At 44.4% G+C, this 17361-nt stretch overlaps 1 protein-coding gene across 1 annotated transcript in view; it reads right to left on the bottom strand.

Annotated features, from left to right (window-relative positions):
- Window positions 1-17361, bottom strand: part of acap1 (ArfGAP with coiled-coil, ankyrin repeat and PH domains 1) — a 135289-nt gene that overhangs the window by 9621 nt on the left and 108307 nt on the right. Inside the window, exons 15-19 of the mRNA XM_072258455.1 lie at window positions 12851-12920; window positions 8899-8993; window positions 8611-8792; window positions 4769-4965; window positions 2348-2457 (exon numbers count right to left, since the gene is read on the bottom strand). Of these exons, the coding sequence (XP_072114556.1) occupies window positions 2348-2457; window positions 4769-4965; window positions 8611-8792; window positions 8899-8993; window positions 12851-12920 (654 nt within the window). The remainder of the gene's footprint in view (window positions 1-2347; window positions 2458-4768; window positions 4966-8610; window positions 8793-8898; window positions 8994-12850; window positions 12921-17361) is intronic.

Here is a 17361-nt window from a genome sequence, read left to right as displayed (position 1 = left end):
ATCAGGGCAAGGGCTTTGGGTTTGATGTTTGGCACCTGAGCAAGATGGGTCCAAGGTCCAGTCTACAGTCATACAAGGTCCAGCTTACATTTTTATAAATTTATGACATCATAAATATTTGTAAAAGTTATAAATGGCACATGGTGGAAACTAAAGAGAAGATGCTGGAAAGAGGCAGCATCCGTGAAAACAGGAGCAAAGTTGATGGTTATGGGTGGTGATATCATCTTATGAAAGATTATCTAAATCTTTACCTCCCTAAATAGCTTTACAGATTGTTCATTGTCCAAATCCAGGAAATGGCAGACTGTTTGGATACAATATGTTCTCATAAATAAGAATGCAATCTTGAACAAGGAGATTATTTCCCAGTTCTAATGAAAAGCTAATAGAAAATAGAAATTACAACACAGTGAAAACAATTTGGCCCACAATGTTCACATTACTGTTTGTGTGGTTTCGCTCTGTGAATATGTGGTGCCGTATTCATCGTCGACACCTCAGGGGACACAATTGTCCAGAAACTCCTAAGCCAGCATGGAAATAACACGGCTACCAAAGCAGCTCAGAGCTTGGGTACACTATGGTGAGTGAATCACCTGCTGAATCTGCCAAGATTCTGGAATATTCAGAAAGAAAACGCCGAGTATGATTGAATACTTTTCAGTTCCCTGTGTGAGTGCAGTGCCAACAGTTCTGAGGAAGCGGAACATCTCCGAGGACAATGTGGTCTTTCCACCACCCTAAACATTCATTTTTGTCATCAATAGCATGTATTTGCAATCTTAAGTAAGATCGGCAGATAAACCAATTTACAACAGCACTATCTACCACCAAGAAAGACAAGGGCAATGGGCAGATGGGAATACTATCAGCCCCAGGTTTCCTCCTGACTTCAAAGTCAAAGTAAGTTTATTAGCAAAGTACGCATATGTCACCACATACAACCCTGACGTTCACTTCCCTGCAGGCATTCATGAGGATAATAACTGTTCCTGGACCTGGTGGTGTAGGATAAGGCTTCTGGACCTCCTGCCTGATGGTGGCAGCGAGAAGCGAGAAGTCCATGGCCTGAGTGGTGGGGGTCCTTGATGGTGGACACTGCTTCCTAGTGGCAGTGCTCCTTGTAAATGTGCTCAATGGTGGGAGGGCTTAGCCTGTGACAGATTGGTTTGTTTCTGTCCTGACTTCATGTGTGTTAGTGGGAGTTTTTCTACCTCAAATCTGACTGATTTTACAACCTGCAGACTCCCTTTCAAAGACTCTTCAACTCATGTTCTCAGCATTATCTATCCATCTAAACACTGATCCATCTGGACAACTTGTCCTTTTTGTACATTTGTTGTTTGTCAGTCTTTGTTTCGGTATTGTTCTTCATAAATTCTATTGAACTTCTTTATTTTCTGGGTAAATACAGCCACAGAAAGTTGCCGTGGTTCACTGGTTGCCATTGTCCGGATTATCTTGGAGAACCTCTCCTGGGTCCAGCACATAAGTGCAAACATGAAGAAAGCACAGCAGTGCCTCTACTTCCGTAGGAGTTAGCAAAGATTTGATATGACATCTAAAACGTGGACAAATTTCTACAGATGTGGAGTGGAAAGTGTGCTGACTGGCTGCATCACAGCCTGGTGTGGGAACACCAATGCCTTTGAATGGAAAATCCTGCAAAAGGTAGTGAATTCAGGCCAGAGTAAAGCCCTCCCAACCATTGAGCACATCTACATGAAGTGCTGTCATAGGAAATTAGCATCCATCATCAAGGAACCCCACTACCCAGGCCAAGCTCTTTTCTCACTACTGCCATCAGGTAGAAGGTACAGAAGCCTCAGGACTTGCACTACCAAATTCAGCAACAGTTATTGTCCTTCAACCATCAGGCTCTTGAACTAAAGGTGATAACTTCACTCAACTTCACTTGCCCCATCACCACAACCAATGGACTCACTTTAAGGATTCTTCATCTCATGTTCTCGATATTTTTTGCTTGGGGTTTACACCCTTTCTTTTTCTTTTTGCACAGTTTGTTGTCATTTGCACACTGGGTAAACACCCAGGTTGGCATGGTCTTTCATTGGTTCTGATATGGTTATTATTTTATGGATTTTTTGAGCTATCCCACAAGAAAATGAACAATAAGTTTACTTTGCCCATTTTGTGCTGAACCTGCACTGGGAATGTACTGTAAAATGTTTCTGGATGCAGGAAAGATCATGATCATTCATCACGGGTCACCTCTGAAGTGGAAATAATGACTCTTATTCGAGTAAGGAACTAACGGTCAGATTTTTGTTTTTCTTTCACCAGGCATGTAGTACCAGGCACGCTTGGCACCTAGCTTACTCACCCAGTATGTCCATGGATGGTGGCGTGGTGGAGAGGACCACGACTGTGAATGTCCATCTGGTTTACATGGGCACCGTTCTGCAGCAGAAATTCACAGGCCACCAAGGAACCCTGGAGAAGAGAGAAACAAGACAGGAAAAAAATTAAATCCAAGGTTTAGCTCAGTAATCAGCTTCCAAAGGGATGCAGAAACAGAAGATTTTTGCAGGGAGAAATCAGCCCTGCTGCCTTGTCTCTTTTCAGACTTCAGTGATTCTGTCACTACAGCCATCATATTCCAGGGGCTTTACCCAGGAAATGAGGCCCAGAGGTAGCCTGTGCTGGGATTGGATGCCTCTGTCTCAGTAGGTGGGAAAGGGGCTTACCTTCCTGTTGTCATTGCTGTCGTTGTCACCTTATTGTCCTGTGAAACATTGTGGGTGTTCTAAGTTGATGCCAGAGTGAGTGGTGGCGCTTGTGGGCTGTCCCCAGCACACCCTCTTTGGTTGTTAACACAAAGGACACACTTCACTGCATGTCTTGGTCCACATGTGAGAAGTAAACCGGAATCTGAATCTGAGGTTGGCGGTAATCTCATGAAGCAGATTATCCATCTTTCACAGAACATGTGCACTGGAAGCAGGAAGGGAGCTGATCTCAATAAACTATTAGTCTGTCTGACACATTCCAATCCAGTGTACCCGATAACATTGGAATCACCAGGGTCTCTTCCCAACTATGCTAACCACACTCAGTGAAATAAGCTCTGTTATACTTGCTATATGATAAGGAGGACAAACAAATAGACACAGGCCAGAGCTGAAACACTGGAAACCTAAAGTTCATTTATTTAGGTGTTAGACTCTGTTGGATATTGATAATGCTAGATGCTGCAGGCCTGCTTCCCTTGTTTGGTGGTGTGACAGACGGCAGGGGAGCTGTGGGGGCCTTGTTTGTGGTGAGGACTAGGCCTCAAGCCACAGGCTTGCCTGCTGTTGCAGTCCAGGAGAGGGGACGTTGGAGGCAGTGTAGCATTGCGTCCATGCTCAGTTGGGGGCTGGCCTTGCCTGTCTGTGCTGCCCTCCAGTTTTCGATCAATGGAATGTCAGGCTGGATTGAATGCATATGTCTGTGCACTGCTGGGAACTACAGCATCAATTTGCGGGATATGTCAATCAGGGACTTGGGCTATATATGTATTTCTTTTCATGTGACTGTGCTTTTTGCTCACTACGGTGGCGTAGTGGCATCAGCGTTGGACTTTGGGATGAAAGGTCCCAAGTTTGAATCCAGCTGGCTTCCCTGCACGCTTTCCATCCGTGCTGGGTTACGAGCTGGTGATCTCTTTAGAAACTCGCCCAGCAGAGGGCAATGGCAAACCACTGGTGTAACTTGCCTCGTATGCGGTTCCCCACCACGTCAGGGAGGCGTGGAGGGAAACCGTCCACTGACCGGAGAAACTCCGGATGCGATGTACCTTTCCTTTACTTTGAATGTGCTGTGTATGTTTTGTGCCTTGGCCCCAGAGAAACGCTGTTTTGTTTGGCTGTGTTCATGTATGGTTGAATGATAATTAAACTTGAATTTGATTTGAATTAGAGTTTGATTTTGGTGTTTCCACAAATCCCTAATTAGAACAGAAACAGTCAATGCCATGGTGTAGTGCTGACATGGGAGGCTCTTTATAAATGCATAGTTTTTTTATTGCTCTGTGTTACCAAAGACACAGGAGTTGAAATGGCCTCTTCCTGTAAAAGTCTCCAGTGTCAAATATCCTCAGACGTTATTAGGCCTTGAAAGACATGCAGCAGCTGGTGATGTAATAGATTGCAGTCTTACCGGTGTCAGCGTGGATAAGTGGGGTTTTGGAAAATATATCCAATATATGAAGCCTTTATGAATTTATAACTTTTTAAAAATGTAACGTGACAAAATAGAACCTGTGTGATCCCAGAGTGCTTTGCTGGTTTGGATGGAAACTTCCAAGAAGTCTATGTGTGTTTTATAGCAGGGGTGTATTTATAATAAGGAATGTTTTGATAACAGAGAAAAACAGGACATATTGGGGGGGGGGAGGTGAAGAAGCCTCAAAAGACAAATTGACTGATATATAAAACAGACCTCATGGATGAGGATGAGGATAAGGAAGGAATGCCATTTCGGGATGGAACAACCTCAGGGACATCAAGTTAGTCTCTGTAAAAGTATAAAAATGGTTTGTTTTTTCTGCTATAAGATTGAAGCTACCTCCCAACAATTTAACATACAGAAGTAGACCTTTCCTTGCAATTAATAGATGTGCTGTTAATTTGATCCACTCTGAATTTGTTGTGGTTTGTTACTGTATAGTAGAAGACCTTGCCGAATGGTATACGGTAACCTAGGACTGAACTGGGCCACGAAGACCTGCAGAGGCTGCTGATATAGTAGGTTACTGTCTTACCGGTGTTACTGCTTGGATAAGTGGCGTTTTGTTCTCATCTGATGTGTTCACCCAGTTGACATCAGCTCCGTGTGCAAGTGCGTCGGCCATGACAGGTAGATTCTGGAGCGCGGCGGCTCGGTAGAGCAGTGCCCCTGGATGGAGATCCCGCAGCTCCTCGGTGCTCCCGACGGGCGAGGGTGCTTTGTAATTAACATCTGCAAACGGGGAAACAGGAGGAGGGAAAGATGTGTGTGCACCTCACGGACAGGTTGCAGTTCACAAGAGTTCCTTCAAAACTGTGAAAAGAGTTCAGGCCATTTTGGTGGAGAGAGATTCAGATGAACAGTCATGTAACAGATTATAGAGTCACAGAACACTACAGCACAGTGACAGACCCTTCAGCCCATCTGGTCTCTGCTGGACTGTTATTCTGCCTAGTGCTATGAACCTGAACCTGGACCATTGCCTTCTCAATCCCTCCCATCGTTGCACCTACAGGAAAGACGTAAATAAGGTTGAAAGAGTAAATTTACAAGGACATTGCTGGAATTGGAGGACCAGGGTTATAAGGAAAGATTGAATACATTAGGAGCTTATTCCTTAGAATATAGATTGAGGGGTGATTTGCTAGAGGTATACAAAATTATGAGGGGTATAGATAGGGTAAATGCAGGCAAGCTCTTTCCACTGAGCTTGGGTGGGACTACAGCTAGAGGTCATGGGTTGAGGGTGAAAGGTGAAAATTTTAAGGGGAACCTGAGGGGAAATATCTTCTCTCAGAGGGTCACAAGATTGTGGAAGTGGTGCAGTTTGGATAGGTTGGTAGGGAAATGGAGGGTTATGGTCCAGGTGCAGGTTGATGGGAGTAGGCAGTTCAAATGGTTCAGCACGGATGAGATGAGCTGAAGGGCCTAATTCTGTGACTCCACGGCCTATCCAAACTTCTCTTAAGTGTTACAATTGAACCGGCACCCACCACTTCCATTGCCCCACTCACTGGCACCATCCCCTGAGTGAGAAAATTCCCCCTCAGGTTCCACGTAAACATTTCCCCCACTCACACATCACATATGATCTCAAATTCCAGTTTCACCCAACATCAGTGGGAAAACACTGCTTGCATTTACCCTATCGCCACTCCTCATCATTTAGGGAGGATAGATCTTAGATCACTTTGTTCAGCGGTCTTTTCTAGGCGCACACCACTGAAGAACGAACACTCAAATTTGTATTTCTGAACCAGGAGCTTGCTGTTGTTGTACTAGTTTGGCGCGGAGTACTCTTTGCCCATGAGTCAGAATCTTTCCAGTTGAATTCCTGCTTTGGAATCAAATAGTTTTTCTGCAGGAATGCTGTGCTGAGGGAGAGTTTTTCTGCAGGAATGCTGTGCTGAGGGAGAGTGCATTTCTGGAAGGGCTGTGCTGAGGGAGAATGCGTCAGTGTTGAGGAACTATAACACCATTTGAAGAGGTATTGTGATGGAGTACTATATTGTCTTTTGAATGGGATGTTGAACCAAGGTCTTAACTGCTCTTGCAAATGGTAAAAGATCCTATTATACTGCGTGAGGTTCTCATTAGCCAGCAGCAGTCAATTGTATATCACCTGATCAATGTTTCATGTCATCTGTGGGAGACTGAGGACGGTCCAATTAGAATTATTCTCTTGCCTCTGGCATGTAGCTAATGGGCCGAATGTCCTCCATCTGTGTCTTTGCAAGATCAAGTGAGATCTCCCAGGCAGCAGTTGCTCTGTTTCATTAGCAATTTGAGATTATTTGGCATGTCACCAAAAACACAAATTTCTACAGATGTAGCATGGAGAGCCTCCTGACTGGCTGCATCACCGTCTGGTGTGGTGGGTGGGGAGGCTACTGCACAGGATTGAAATAAACTGCAGAGACTTGTAAACTCAAACAGCTACATCATGGAGTACCCAGGCCTCCATAGTATCCAAGACATCTTCAAGCAGCGGTGCCTCAGAAAGGCAGCATCCATCATTAAGGTCCCCATCACCCATGTCATGCCTTGTTCTCATTGTTACCATCAGGAAGGAGGCACACACTCAATGATTCAGGAACAGCTTCTTCCCCTCTGACATCTGATTTCTGAATGGACATTGAACCCATGAACACTATCTCACTACATTTTTATTTCTATTTTTTTCATCACTTATTTAGAAACATAGAAACACAGAAAGCCTACAGCACAATACAGGTCCTTCGACCCACAAAGCTGTGCTGAACATGTCCTTGCCTTAGAACTACCTAGGCTTACCCATAGGCCTCTATTTTTCTCAGCTCCATGTAGCCATCCAGGAGTCTCTTAAAAGACCCTATTGTTTCTGCCTCCACCAGCGCCACCGGCAGCCCATTCCACACACTCACCACCCTCTGCGTAAAAAATTTACCCCTGACATCTCCTCTGTACCTGCTTCCAAGCACCTTAAAACTATGCCCTCTTGTGCTAGCCATTTTAGCCCTGGGAAAAAGCCTCTGACTATCCACACGATCAATGCCTCTCATTATCTTGAACACCTCTATCAAGTCACCTCTCATCCTCCGTCGCTCCAAGGAGAAAAGGCTGAATTCACTCAACCTATTCTCATAAGGCATGATCCCCAATCCAGGCAACATCCTTGTAAATCTCCTCTGCACCCTTTCAATGGTTTCCACGCCCTTCCTGTAGTGAGGTGACCAGAATTGAGCACAGTACTCCAAGTGGGGTCTGACCAGGGTCCTATATAGCTGCAACATTACCTTTTGTCTTCTAAACTCAATCCCACAGTTGATGAAGGCCAACACACCGTATGCCTTCTTAACCACAGAGTCAATCAGCGCAGCAGCTTTGAGTGTCCTATGGACTCGGACCCCAAGATCCCTCTGATCCTCCACACTGCCAAGAGTCTTACCATTAGTACTTTATTCTGCCATCATATTTGACCTACCAAAATGAACCGCCTCACATTTATCTGGGTTGAACTCCATCTGCCACTTCTCAGCCCAGTTTTGCATCTTATCAATGTCCCGCTGTAACCTCTGACAGCTCTCCACACTATCCACAACACCTCCAACCTTTGTGTCATCAGCAAATTTACTAACCCATCCCTCCACTTCCTCATTCAGGTCATTTATAAACATTCAATTTAACTACTTAATACATACTTAAGTTAATTCACATTTTTTTCTATTATGTATTGCACTGTCCTGCTGCTACAAAGACAACAAATTTTGTTACGTATGCCAGTGATATTAGACCTGATTCTGATTCTGAAAGACACCCAGATTTAGGAGTGAGAAGTGCTGGGAGGATCTCTCCAGATCCCGCACCACCGGGTTCAGTGACAGGTATTACCCTTCAATGATCAGGCTCCTCAACCAGTGTGGACAACTTCACTCACCACAACAGTGAACTGATTCCACAAACTACAGACTCACTTTCAGGGACTCTACAACTCATGTCTCAGTAATATTTATTTACTTTTTAAAATTATTGTAAGACTTGCCAGTCATTGTTTATGTATGGTTTTTACATAAATTCCATTCTATTTATTTATTTTCCAGTAAATGCCTGCAAGGAAATGAATCTCAGGGTAGTACATGGTGAAATATCTGGTAATAAACGTACCTAGACTTTGTAGATCCAGGCAATGAAATGGGCTGGAAGACCCAGCCCAGATTTTGGTGCCTGCTTAATGTTCCTTACTCAGGAGAGCCAGGGTGCAATTTCTCCAGATAATGAACTACACCTCAACGTTTTACTGACTTACAGGTGCCGTCGAAAGCACTTAAACCTGCCAGAGGAGTCTGAAGCGATCATGAATCATTGCAGTTTTAAAATCCCAGGCACCTGTAATCTTACCTTTTCCCCGAGACTTCACAAAGGGCTTGGGAGGTTTCTCTGGTTTGGGGGGCCTTTCCAATGTGCTGGTGCGTTGGTTAGGTTTTGAGCTGCCTTTATGCAACCTAACAGCACTTTCAGGCAACTTCTGAATGAATTTCTTCTCCACATACTTGGCCCGGATCCAAGCTTCCTTCTCCTGCCTGTGGAAGGAGCAACAAGAGGTTATCGTTTATCATGATTGGTGTTTCTCAGTTCACAGGAGCTAAATAGGAACCCCCCCCAATAGCCTGTCTCAGTTATCCTTACCGAGGCGAGCCAGGCTGTGGTTTCTTCACTGTCATATCCTCGATTCGTGCTTCATAGATCTGGTTAATGTTAGAGTTTCCCAGCTCACACATTAGCTGTTGGTGAGACAGTAGGCAGAGTGAGTGAAGGGGAAAAAGCCTGTGGTGGAACGGGAGGGGGACTGAGAGGGAGAAATGGGGGGCGGGGTGGGGAGAAAGGGATAGACAGACAGAGAAATAGAGAGAGACAGACAGACAGAGAGGGAGAGAAAGAACATGTGGTTGTGAGCTAGTCAAGACTGAGTATGAGAGGTAGGGGTAGGAGGGTGGAGAAAGAGAGAGAGGCAGACAGAGACAAAGAAAGAGAGAGAAAGAGAGGGAGAGAGAGGCAGACAGAGACAAAGAAAGAGAGAGAAAGAGGGCAGGAAAGAGTGTGTGGTTGTGAGCTAGTCAGGACAGGAGAAGGAGCTGGCAGAGTGAGGAAGGAGTGGGAAGAAACAGAGGTGAGAGAGGATATAGAGATCAGGGAGGAAGGGACAAACGAGGGGCATGTGGAAGGATAGATATTATTTTTAGATTAGCTTTATTTACCACACATACATTGAAACATTGAAGTGTGTAGTTTGCATCAAATCAAATCAGCAAGGATTGTGCTGGTGGAAGGCCACAAGTGTTGCCACTTAGCATGTCCACAATTCACTAACCATAACCCACAGGTCTTAGGAATGTGGGAGGAAACTGGAGCACGCAGAGGAAACCAACACAGTCATGGGGAGAAGGTACAAGCTCCTTACATATGTGTAGAGAATGGAACACAGGTCGCCTGTACTGTAAAGCATTATGTTAATCACTACACTACTGTGCTGTCCTATTATAGAGAGGTGGACCTGATATAGTGGCAAGGAAATTATTGAAGGAGATTTTCAAGAACAGAATCTATTCATATTAGGGATGGTCAGTGTGTGTGTGTGTGTGTGTGTGTGTGTGTGTGTGTGTGTGTGTGTGTGTGTGTGTCTATGCTTGTGTGTGTGCGCATGCAAGTACCTGTGAGTGGGGCTCATGTCTTACAATCTTGATTGAGATTTTTGAGGAGGTGATAATTATGATTGAGGTGGGTAGGGCCATGAATGTAGCTTATGTGAACTTTAGTTAGTGACGAGGTTATTCATGGTAGTCTGATACAGAAGATTAAGCAATATAGGATCTATGAAAACTTGGTCGGTCAGCATTCAAAATTGGCTTGGGTATAGAAAGCAAAGGGGTAATGGGGAGGGGTGTTAATCTGTCTCTAGGTCTGTGATCAATGGTGTTCCGCAAGTATCAATTTTGGGGCCTCTGTTTATACCTGGGTGTCAAATTGGATGTTGTGATGTGTCTAGTGTGGTATTGCAGTGGGTAGTGCTTGTCGCTCTCACTTTCGGCTTCCACTACTGGCTGGCAGTCTTGTGAAAAGGAGAGCTGAATGTGTAAGTCTCTCCCTGCCAGTGCATAGCCTCTGCAACAGCAAGCCTCATGGAGCACCTCTTCACCGGCGACACACAGAAACTGAACTCCTTTCAGACTCAGGCTGAACTACAGAGGGGAGGAGGTCTGGCCCCTGCACACGTAGTACACAGGCCCATCAGTGTATGAACATATCCAGGTGCTTGTGAACCAGATTGCCAGCCACCGGTAAATAGCCCCACTACCTTGTGGGCAGCCTCGGGAGGGACAAGTGCTACGTGAGTAAACCCAGACAGCAAATCCGGAGTGGAGCCCTTAAGGATGCTGGACGTCATTGAACACCCTTCCGGTAACTCCGGCAGCCAAGCTGGTGCCAAACTTATTGATTCATAAGCTTTCCTTTGGACTGCACTGGTGGGGCCGAGAGAGGGATCTTGACAACTGGGCACCTCAGGATCTCCATAACTTTCACCTAGGCTTGGGATGATGATCAACATGCATGGTCCTTCGAGACAGGTGGATACAAACCATACATATAAATAGTTTGTATCTATCTGTCTTGAAAGACTATATCTATTGAATTTGTGGCTAGTGAGGAAAGTTGTCAAAGGATTCAGCAGGATATGGATCTGTAGGAGATATGGACATCACCCTCCCTGATGCCCCTCCTTCTCCCATGGTCCTATGCTCCATTCTCCTCTCCTATCAGATTCCCACTCTTCAACCCTTTTCCTCTTCCACCTATCAGCTCACAGCTTCTCACTTCATTCCCCTCCCCCTCACCTGATCTCACTTATCCTCCCCACTCCCTACCTTCTTATCCTGGCTTCTGTCCCCTTCCTTTCCAGTCCTGATGAAGGCTCTCAGCCCAAAGCACCAACTATTTATTCCTCTCCATAGATGCTGCCTGGCCTGCTGTGTTCTGGTATTTTGTGTGCTGCTCTCTGCAGAATCTCCACACGGCGTGTAAATGGGCAGAGCTGACATGCTGGACTTTGGAAGGTCAACGGTGAGAGGAAATGGCAGAACCCTCTGGATCATTGATGTTCAAAGGGATCCGTAACTCCCTGAAGGTGGTAAGGCAAGTAGGTGGAGTGGCTAAGAAGACATATGGCAGAAGTATTGAGCAGAAATGTAGGGAAGTCATGTCACAGTTGTATAAAACTTTGTTTAGACCTCAGCCACATTTGGAATATTGTGTGTAGTTCTGGTTGCAGCATTACAGGAACGAAGTGGAGAGTCTGGAGAAGGTGCAGAAGATGTCTGGAGAGCTGCTGGATTAGATATTATTGACTATAAGGAGAAGATGGGCAAATTTGGGTTATTTTCTCTGCAGTATTGGAGGCTGACAGATCAATGTTAAATTAGGAGAGTTATATTTAGGGCAGACAGTCAGAGCCTTTTTCCTGGGATGAAAATATCAAATACTAACGAGCAGAGGGTTAAAGTGAGAGGGAGGAAGTTTAAGGGAGGTTTACAAGGCAAGTTTTATATAGAGAGTGGCCATCGAGTCTGATCCACCATTTCATCACTGCTGATCCATTTCCCTCACAGCCCCAGTCTCCTGCCTTCTCCCTGTATCCCTCATGCCCTGACTGATCAGGAATCTATCAACTCTGCCTTAAATATACCCAGTGACATGGCCTCCTCTGCTGCTTGTGGTAACTAATTCCACAAATTCTCCAAAGTCACAATCAGATCCTCGGTCTTGCTGATGTTGAGTGCCCGGCACTGTTTTGTGCACTTCATGTAGTCCTGTTACAGGTCTGTAGTCTAGTGCAGTTGTTTTACGTAGACTAGTGTAGCCTTGTGCTGTCTCACATAGTCCAGTGTAGTTTTGTGTTGTTTCATGTAGCACCATGGTCCTGGAGGAACGTTGTTTGGCTTTTACTGTGTACTGTACCAGCAGCTTATGGTTGAAATGACAATAAACTTGACTTGACTTGACTGGCAAGGGTTTTGGTGTGACATCACTTAAGTAGCTTGCTCCATAGATAGGGGTAGGTTTAAAGAGGCATTCTAGGGGTAGTAAACATTACCTTTCCAGCAGCTGAGCTAAGTGGCAAGAAACGTGTCATACTGGGTGGAAGATGTCATTTTAATAAGCATTTCAGTGCAGAGAGATGCAGGAGGTGTAAGAGAGAGAGGGTGTTGTGTTGTAAAGGTTTAGAGCAGGGCTTCCTAACTTCTTTATACCAGGACCAATGCCATTAAGCAAGGGGCCTGGAGACCCCAGGCTGGGAATCTCTAGTTTGGAGGAGATGGGCCGAATGCAGGCAGATGGGGTCAGCTCAGGAACTCAGCTCTCTTAGCATGGATGAGCTTAACCAAATGGACTGTTTCTGTGCTGTAGCAGATGAGATTCAAAGGGAGGGTGGGAAGTGTTAGATGGAGTAAGAGAGAGAATGAGCCAAGGGTGAAGGGGAGAGTTGGGGGAGTGTCAGTGGAATAGAGGGTCATGTAGAAGAGGGTGAGAGGTAGAGGGAGATTCAACGTCAGAACGACCCTTTGCCTGGGTGGAGCGGACTCACCTTCAACAATTCAGGTTCCCAAGAATCAAGGGTCAGTGACCGGACTTTGGAGAAGTGCACTCCCAGGCTCCTATCAGACACAAGAGAAACAGTTAATTCCCATGCTTTGGAATCTCAGGACCTGGACCTTATACTTCAGCCTCAAATCAGGTGCTCGTTTCCAGAATTCATTCCTTGCACTCAGTCCCATGATTTACTCTTGACTTCAATTTCTGACTTTCAAATGCTAGAAGTCACGTGGAAAATATAAAATTAAAATGTAAAGGTCTTTTAAAACAAAAACCTAAGAGTTTCTTCTCCAAGGCAGTTAATCTGTTCAACCATTCTATTTAGCCCCCTGTCCCGCTTCCCTTTATCTATAGCGCGTCACCGCGCTGCACCGTAAACACGTCCAGCCACTTTTTATAATGGGAGGGGTGCCTATCCTGAAGAAGTTTAAATCTTTTCTTTAATGGAAGTTCGGTGAGATCCTCTCTCACTGCTCTCCCTGTGATCTCTGCCTCCCCCCAACACTTCTCACCTGCCTATCGCATTCCCTTGGGTCCCCTCCTCCTTCCCTTTCTCCTCTGGTCTACTCTCCTTTCCTTTCACACTCTTTCCTCTCCATCCCACTATCTCTTCCACCCACCTGGCTTCACCTGTCACCTTCTAGCTATCCTCCTTCCCTTCCTCTCAGCTTTTGACTCTGGCCTCTTCCCCCTTCATTTCTAGTCCCAAAGAAGGATCTTGGCCTGAAATGTCTACTGTTTATTCATCTCCATAGATGCTGCCTGACTTGCTGAGTTGCTCCAGTGTTTAGTGTGTGTTGCTTTTTATAATGCTGTTTCCATTGTCAATACACACTGATTCTTACACTCACAAAGTGCCAGAGATTCTGCAGTTCAGGCAGCATCTAAACAGCCCCGTGCATCCCCGGCACCAGCCTATCCGCCATCAAGGTCATAGATACAGGAAGGTGCTGGAAAAGGGTCAGTAATGTCATGAAGGGTTCCACCCACCCTGCTCATGGACTGTCTGTCCCACTCCCATCAGGGAGGAGGCTACACAGCATCCACGCCAGGACCACCAGACTCAGAAACAGTTACTTTCCCTAAGCAGTGAGGCTGATCAACACCTCCACCCACTAACTCCACCATTACATTACATTTCCCACCAGTCCAGATAAGAATATAATAGATACAATTTTTAATTTGAAACTGTTTGACAACGGTTCAATATCTTACATTTATGGTCTGCTGTTGGGACTGAAAAAGGCCTCTTTAGACAAAATTAAAGGAGACTGTGAAAAGGGTTTACAGATTTTCATATCTGAAGAGAGCTGGAAGATTATTTTAAAATTGATTAATTTTTCATCATTATGTGCTCCTCATTCTTTATTACAATTCAAAGTGGTACATAGAGTTCATATGTCTAAAGACAAGCTCTCTCGTTTCTACGCAGGTATTTCCCCTTACTGTGATAGATGTAATAATGAAGTGGCCACACTAATTCACATGTTTTGGACATGTCCGAGCCTTGAAAATTTTTGGAAAGATATATTTCAAACTTTCTCTGTACTCTTCAATGTTAGTTTTAAGCTCAATCCTTTGACTGCCATGTTTGGTATTGTTGAGGATAATGCAACAAAACTGAAGCCATCTAATTTGCGGGTATTGGCCTTTATGTCTCTTATGGCCAGGAGGGCGATCTTGCTCAAGTGGAAGGAGGCCGCCCCGCCCACTCATGTTCAATGTCTATCTGACGTTATGTTATGCCTTGAACTAGAGAAGATTTTTGTTCGATTTCTGATTCTAAACATGATTTCCTAATGTTATGGGGACCCTTTCTGAGTTATTTTCGTAATCTTTGAACTGTTATTAAAGTATGGATCTGAGCCATTATTATTATATTATATGGTAAGGTATTTATTTCTTTCTCTTTTTTTTTACCAATCAGCTCATTTTGGTAGTGGGGGTAGATCTTTTTTTAAATAAAATACAATTATATTATTTCATTTCATAATTCAATTTTTTTCCTACATGATTGATCTGGAATATGGGATACTGTGATTTAAATGTAATGCAATTTGTATTACTTATTTGTATCCTTATGAATTTTTGTATTTGTATTTATGCAATTTATATAATATTAATAAATATTTCCCACCAGTCACCTTACGTACAGACTAGCCTCTCTGATGTACAGTCAATCTATGTATAGAAGCTATCTGATGAAGTTAAATTGACTGTGGTTTATTATTATGTATTTTATATGTGTTTTTTTGTGCTGCATCTGACCTGGGGTAACAATTATTTTGTTCTCCTTACAACTGTGAACAGGAAATGACATTAAACAATCTCAAACCTTGAATAAAGGGTCAATGTTTCGGACTGAGGACCTCTCCATATGTGCAGCCTGACCTGTAGAATTCCTCCAGCAGTTTGCATGTGTTGCTTTGGAATTCCAGCATCTGCAGAATTTCCTGACTTTATAACATGCTACTATTTCTGTATTTATGCACATTTTATTCCATTTCTGTACTCTAACCTCTAACTTTGTGTTTAATATAATTACTTGTTCTTGAATGTTGTTGCTTTTTTGTTGCATGTCACTCCCTGACCAACAAGTTGCTACTACATGTAAAAGTAGGTAGATGGTAAATAAAGTTCCACAGATGCGTGGTGGAGAGTATATTAACTGACTGCATCATGGCCTGGTATGGAAACACCAATGCCCTTCAATGAAAGGCCTACAAAACATACTGGATTCCGCCCAGTCCATCACGGAGAAATCCCTCCCCGTCACTGAGCACTTCCACACAAAATGCTGTGGCAGGAAAGTAGCATCCATCATCAGGGACCCCCACCATCCAGGACAAGCTCTCTTCTCGCTGCTGCCATCAGGTAGAAGGTACAACAGCCTCAGGACTCACACCACCAGGTTCAGGAACAGTTATTACCCCTCAACCATCAGAACAAAATCAAATAACTACACTCACTTACCCATCCATTAAAATATTCCCACCACCAATGATCTCACTACCACGAACTCTTTCCCCATTATCTTGTTATTTATTTATACTTGAATTTGCATAGTTTGTTGCCTTTGGCACTCTGATTGACCTTTCATTGATCCTGTTATAGTTACTAGCTATAGATTTGCTGAGGATGCCCACAGGAAAATGAATCTGAGGGTTGTATATAGTGACATATGTACTTTGCTAATAAAATTTGTTTTGAACTTTGAAGTAATCCTTGATTAATGACAGCTTCCACTTAAAACACCACAAATCAACCTCAATGCTTCACAAGAGTACCAAGTGAGGAGTGAACACGTCATTTAAAAAAGGAGATATTAGGGCAAGTGGGTGGTAGGGTGGTGCTCCTGTCCTCTGCTAGCCTGCAGGTCACCCTTGGGCAAGGTGTAACAGCTGCTTAGCCCCCCCTCCCCCCCAATCAGGGTCACGTGAAACCATGGGAGCAGGTGCTGGATGGTCGTACGAGCAGCTGGTGCGCATCATAAATCTTGGTTATGCGACCACTGACGCCAGGCAGACAATCTCTGGAGAGTATTGATAATGGTTGGGATCACCCGTCTTGTAAAGACACTGCCCAGAAGAAGGCAATGGTAAACAACTTCTATAGAAAAATTTGCCAAGAACAATCATGGTCATGGATGCCCATGTAATGACACGGTACATAATGATTGAACAAATGATGAAAGTTCTTGATTTTAAGGAACTTCTTAGAGAGGTGGAAAGCTGATAGAGATGGTTCCAGAGTTCACAGCCAGGCAGCTAGATGGAGGGACAAAAGAAACTGTGGTTACTATTGTCCAGTGGGAGGAAAGCAGAGCTCCAGAGGGCTGTAGATTGCGGAGAAAGGAGTGACGACACCATGGGGGGACGGAACATGAGGAGAAGAATTTTAGAATCGAAGGGCTGATGTTGCCACTCCGTCAGAGACTGCATGGATAAGGAGTGAAGAGAACTTGCTGTGAGTAGGGATATCGGGCAGTGGGATGAGCTGAAGTATACAGAGCATAGAACAATTATTACCCTCCAACCATCAGGCTCCCGAACCAGTGTGGGTAACTTCACTCACCACAACTCTGAACTGATTCCACAACCCAGTCCATCACTTTCAAGCACTCGTGTTCTCAGTGTTATTTATTTCTCATTTGCACAATTTGTCTTCTCTTGCACATCAGTTGTTTGTCCGTCTTTGTTTATGAATAGGTTTTCATAAATTCTATTGTATTTCTTTATATTCCTGTTGGGATGCACGATAGTCTCTGATGGACTCTGGATCGTGGTCTCTGGGAGTTTGCTGCTGTTTGCATGGTTGGTGGTTGGAAACATAGAAACATAGAAAACCTACAGCTCAATACAGGCTCTTCGGCCCACAAAGCTGTGTCGAACATGCCTTTACCTTAGAACTACCTAGGCTTACCCATAGGCCTCTAATTTTCTAAGCTCCATGTATCCATCCAGGAGTCTCTTAAAAGACCCTATCGTTTCCGCCTCACCACTG

The sequence above is a fragment of the Mobula birostris genome, chromosome 5 (assembly GCF_030028105.1).
Source record: "Mobula birostris isolate sMobBir1 chromosome 5, sMobBir1.hap1, whole genome shotgun sequence".
Taxonomy (NCBI): Eukaryota; Metazoa; Chordata; class Chondrichthyes; order Myliobatiformes; family Myliobatidae; genus Mobula; species Mobula birostris.
This window is presented reverse-complemented; position numbering and strand designations above follow the sequence as displayed.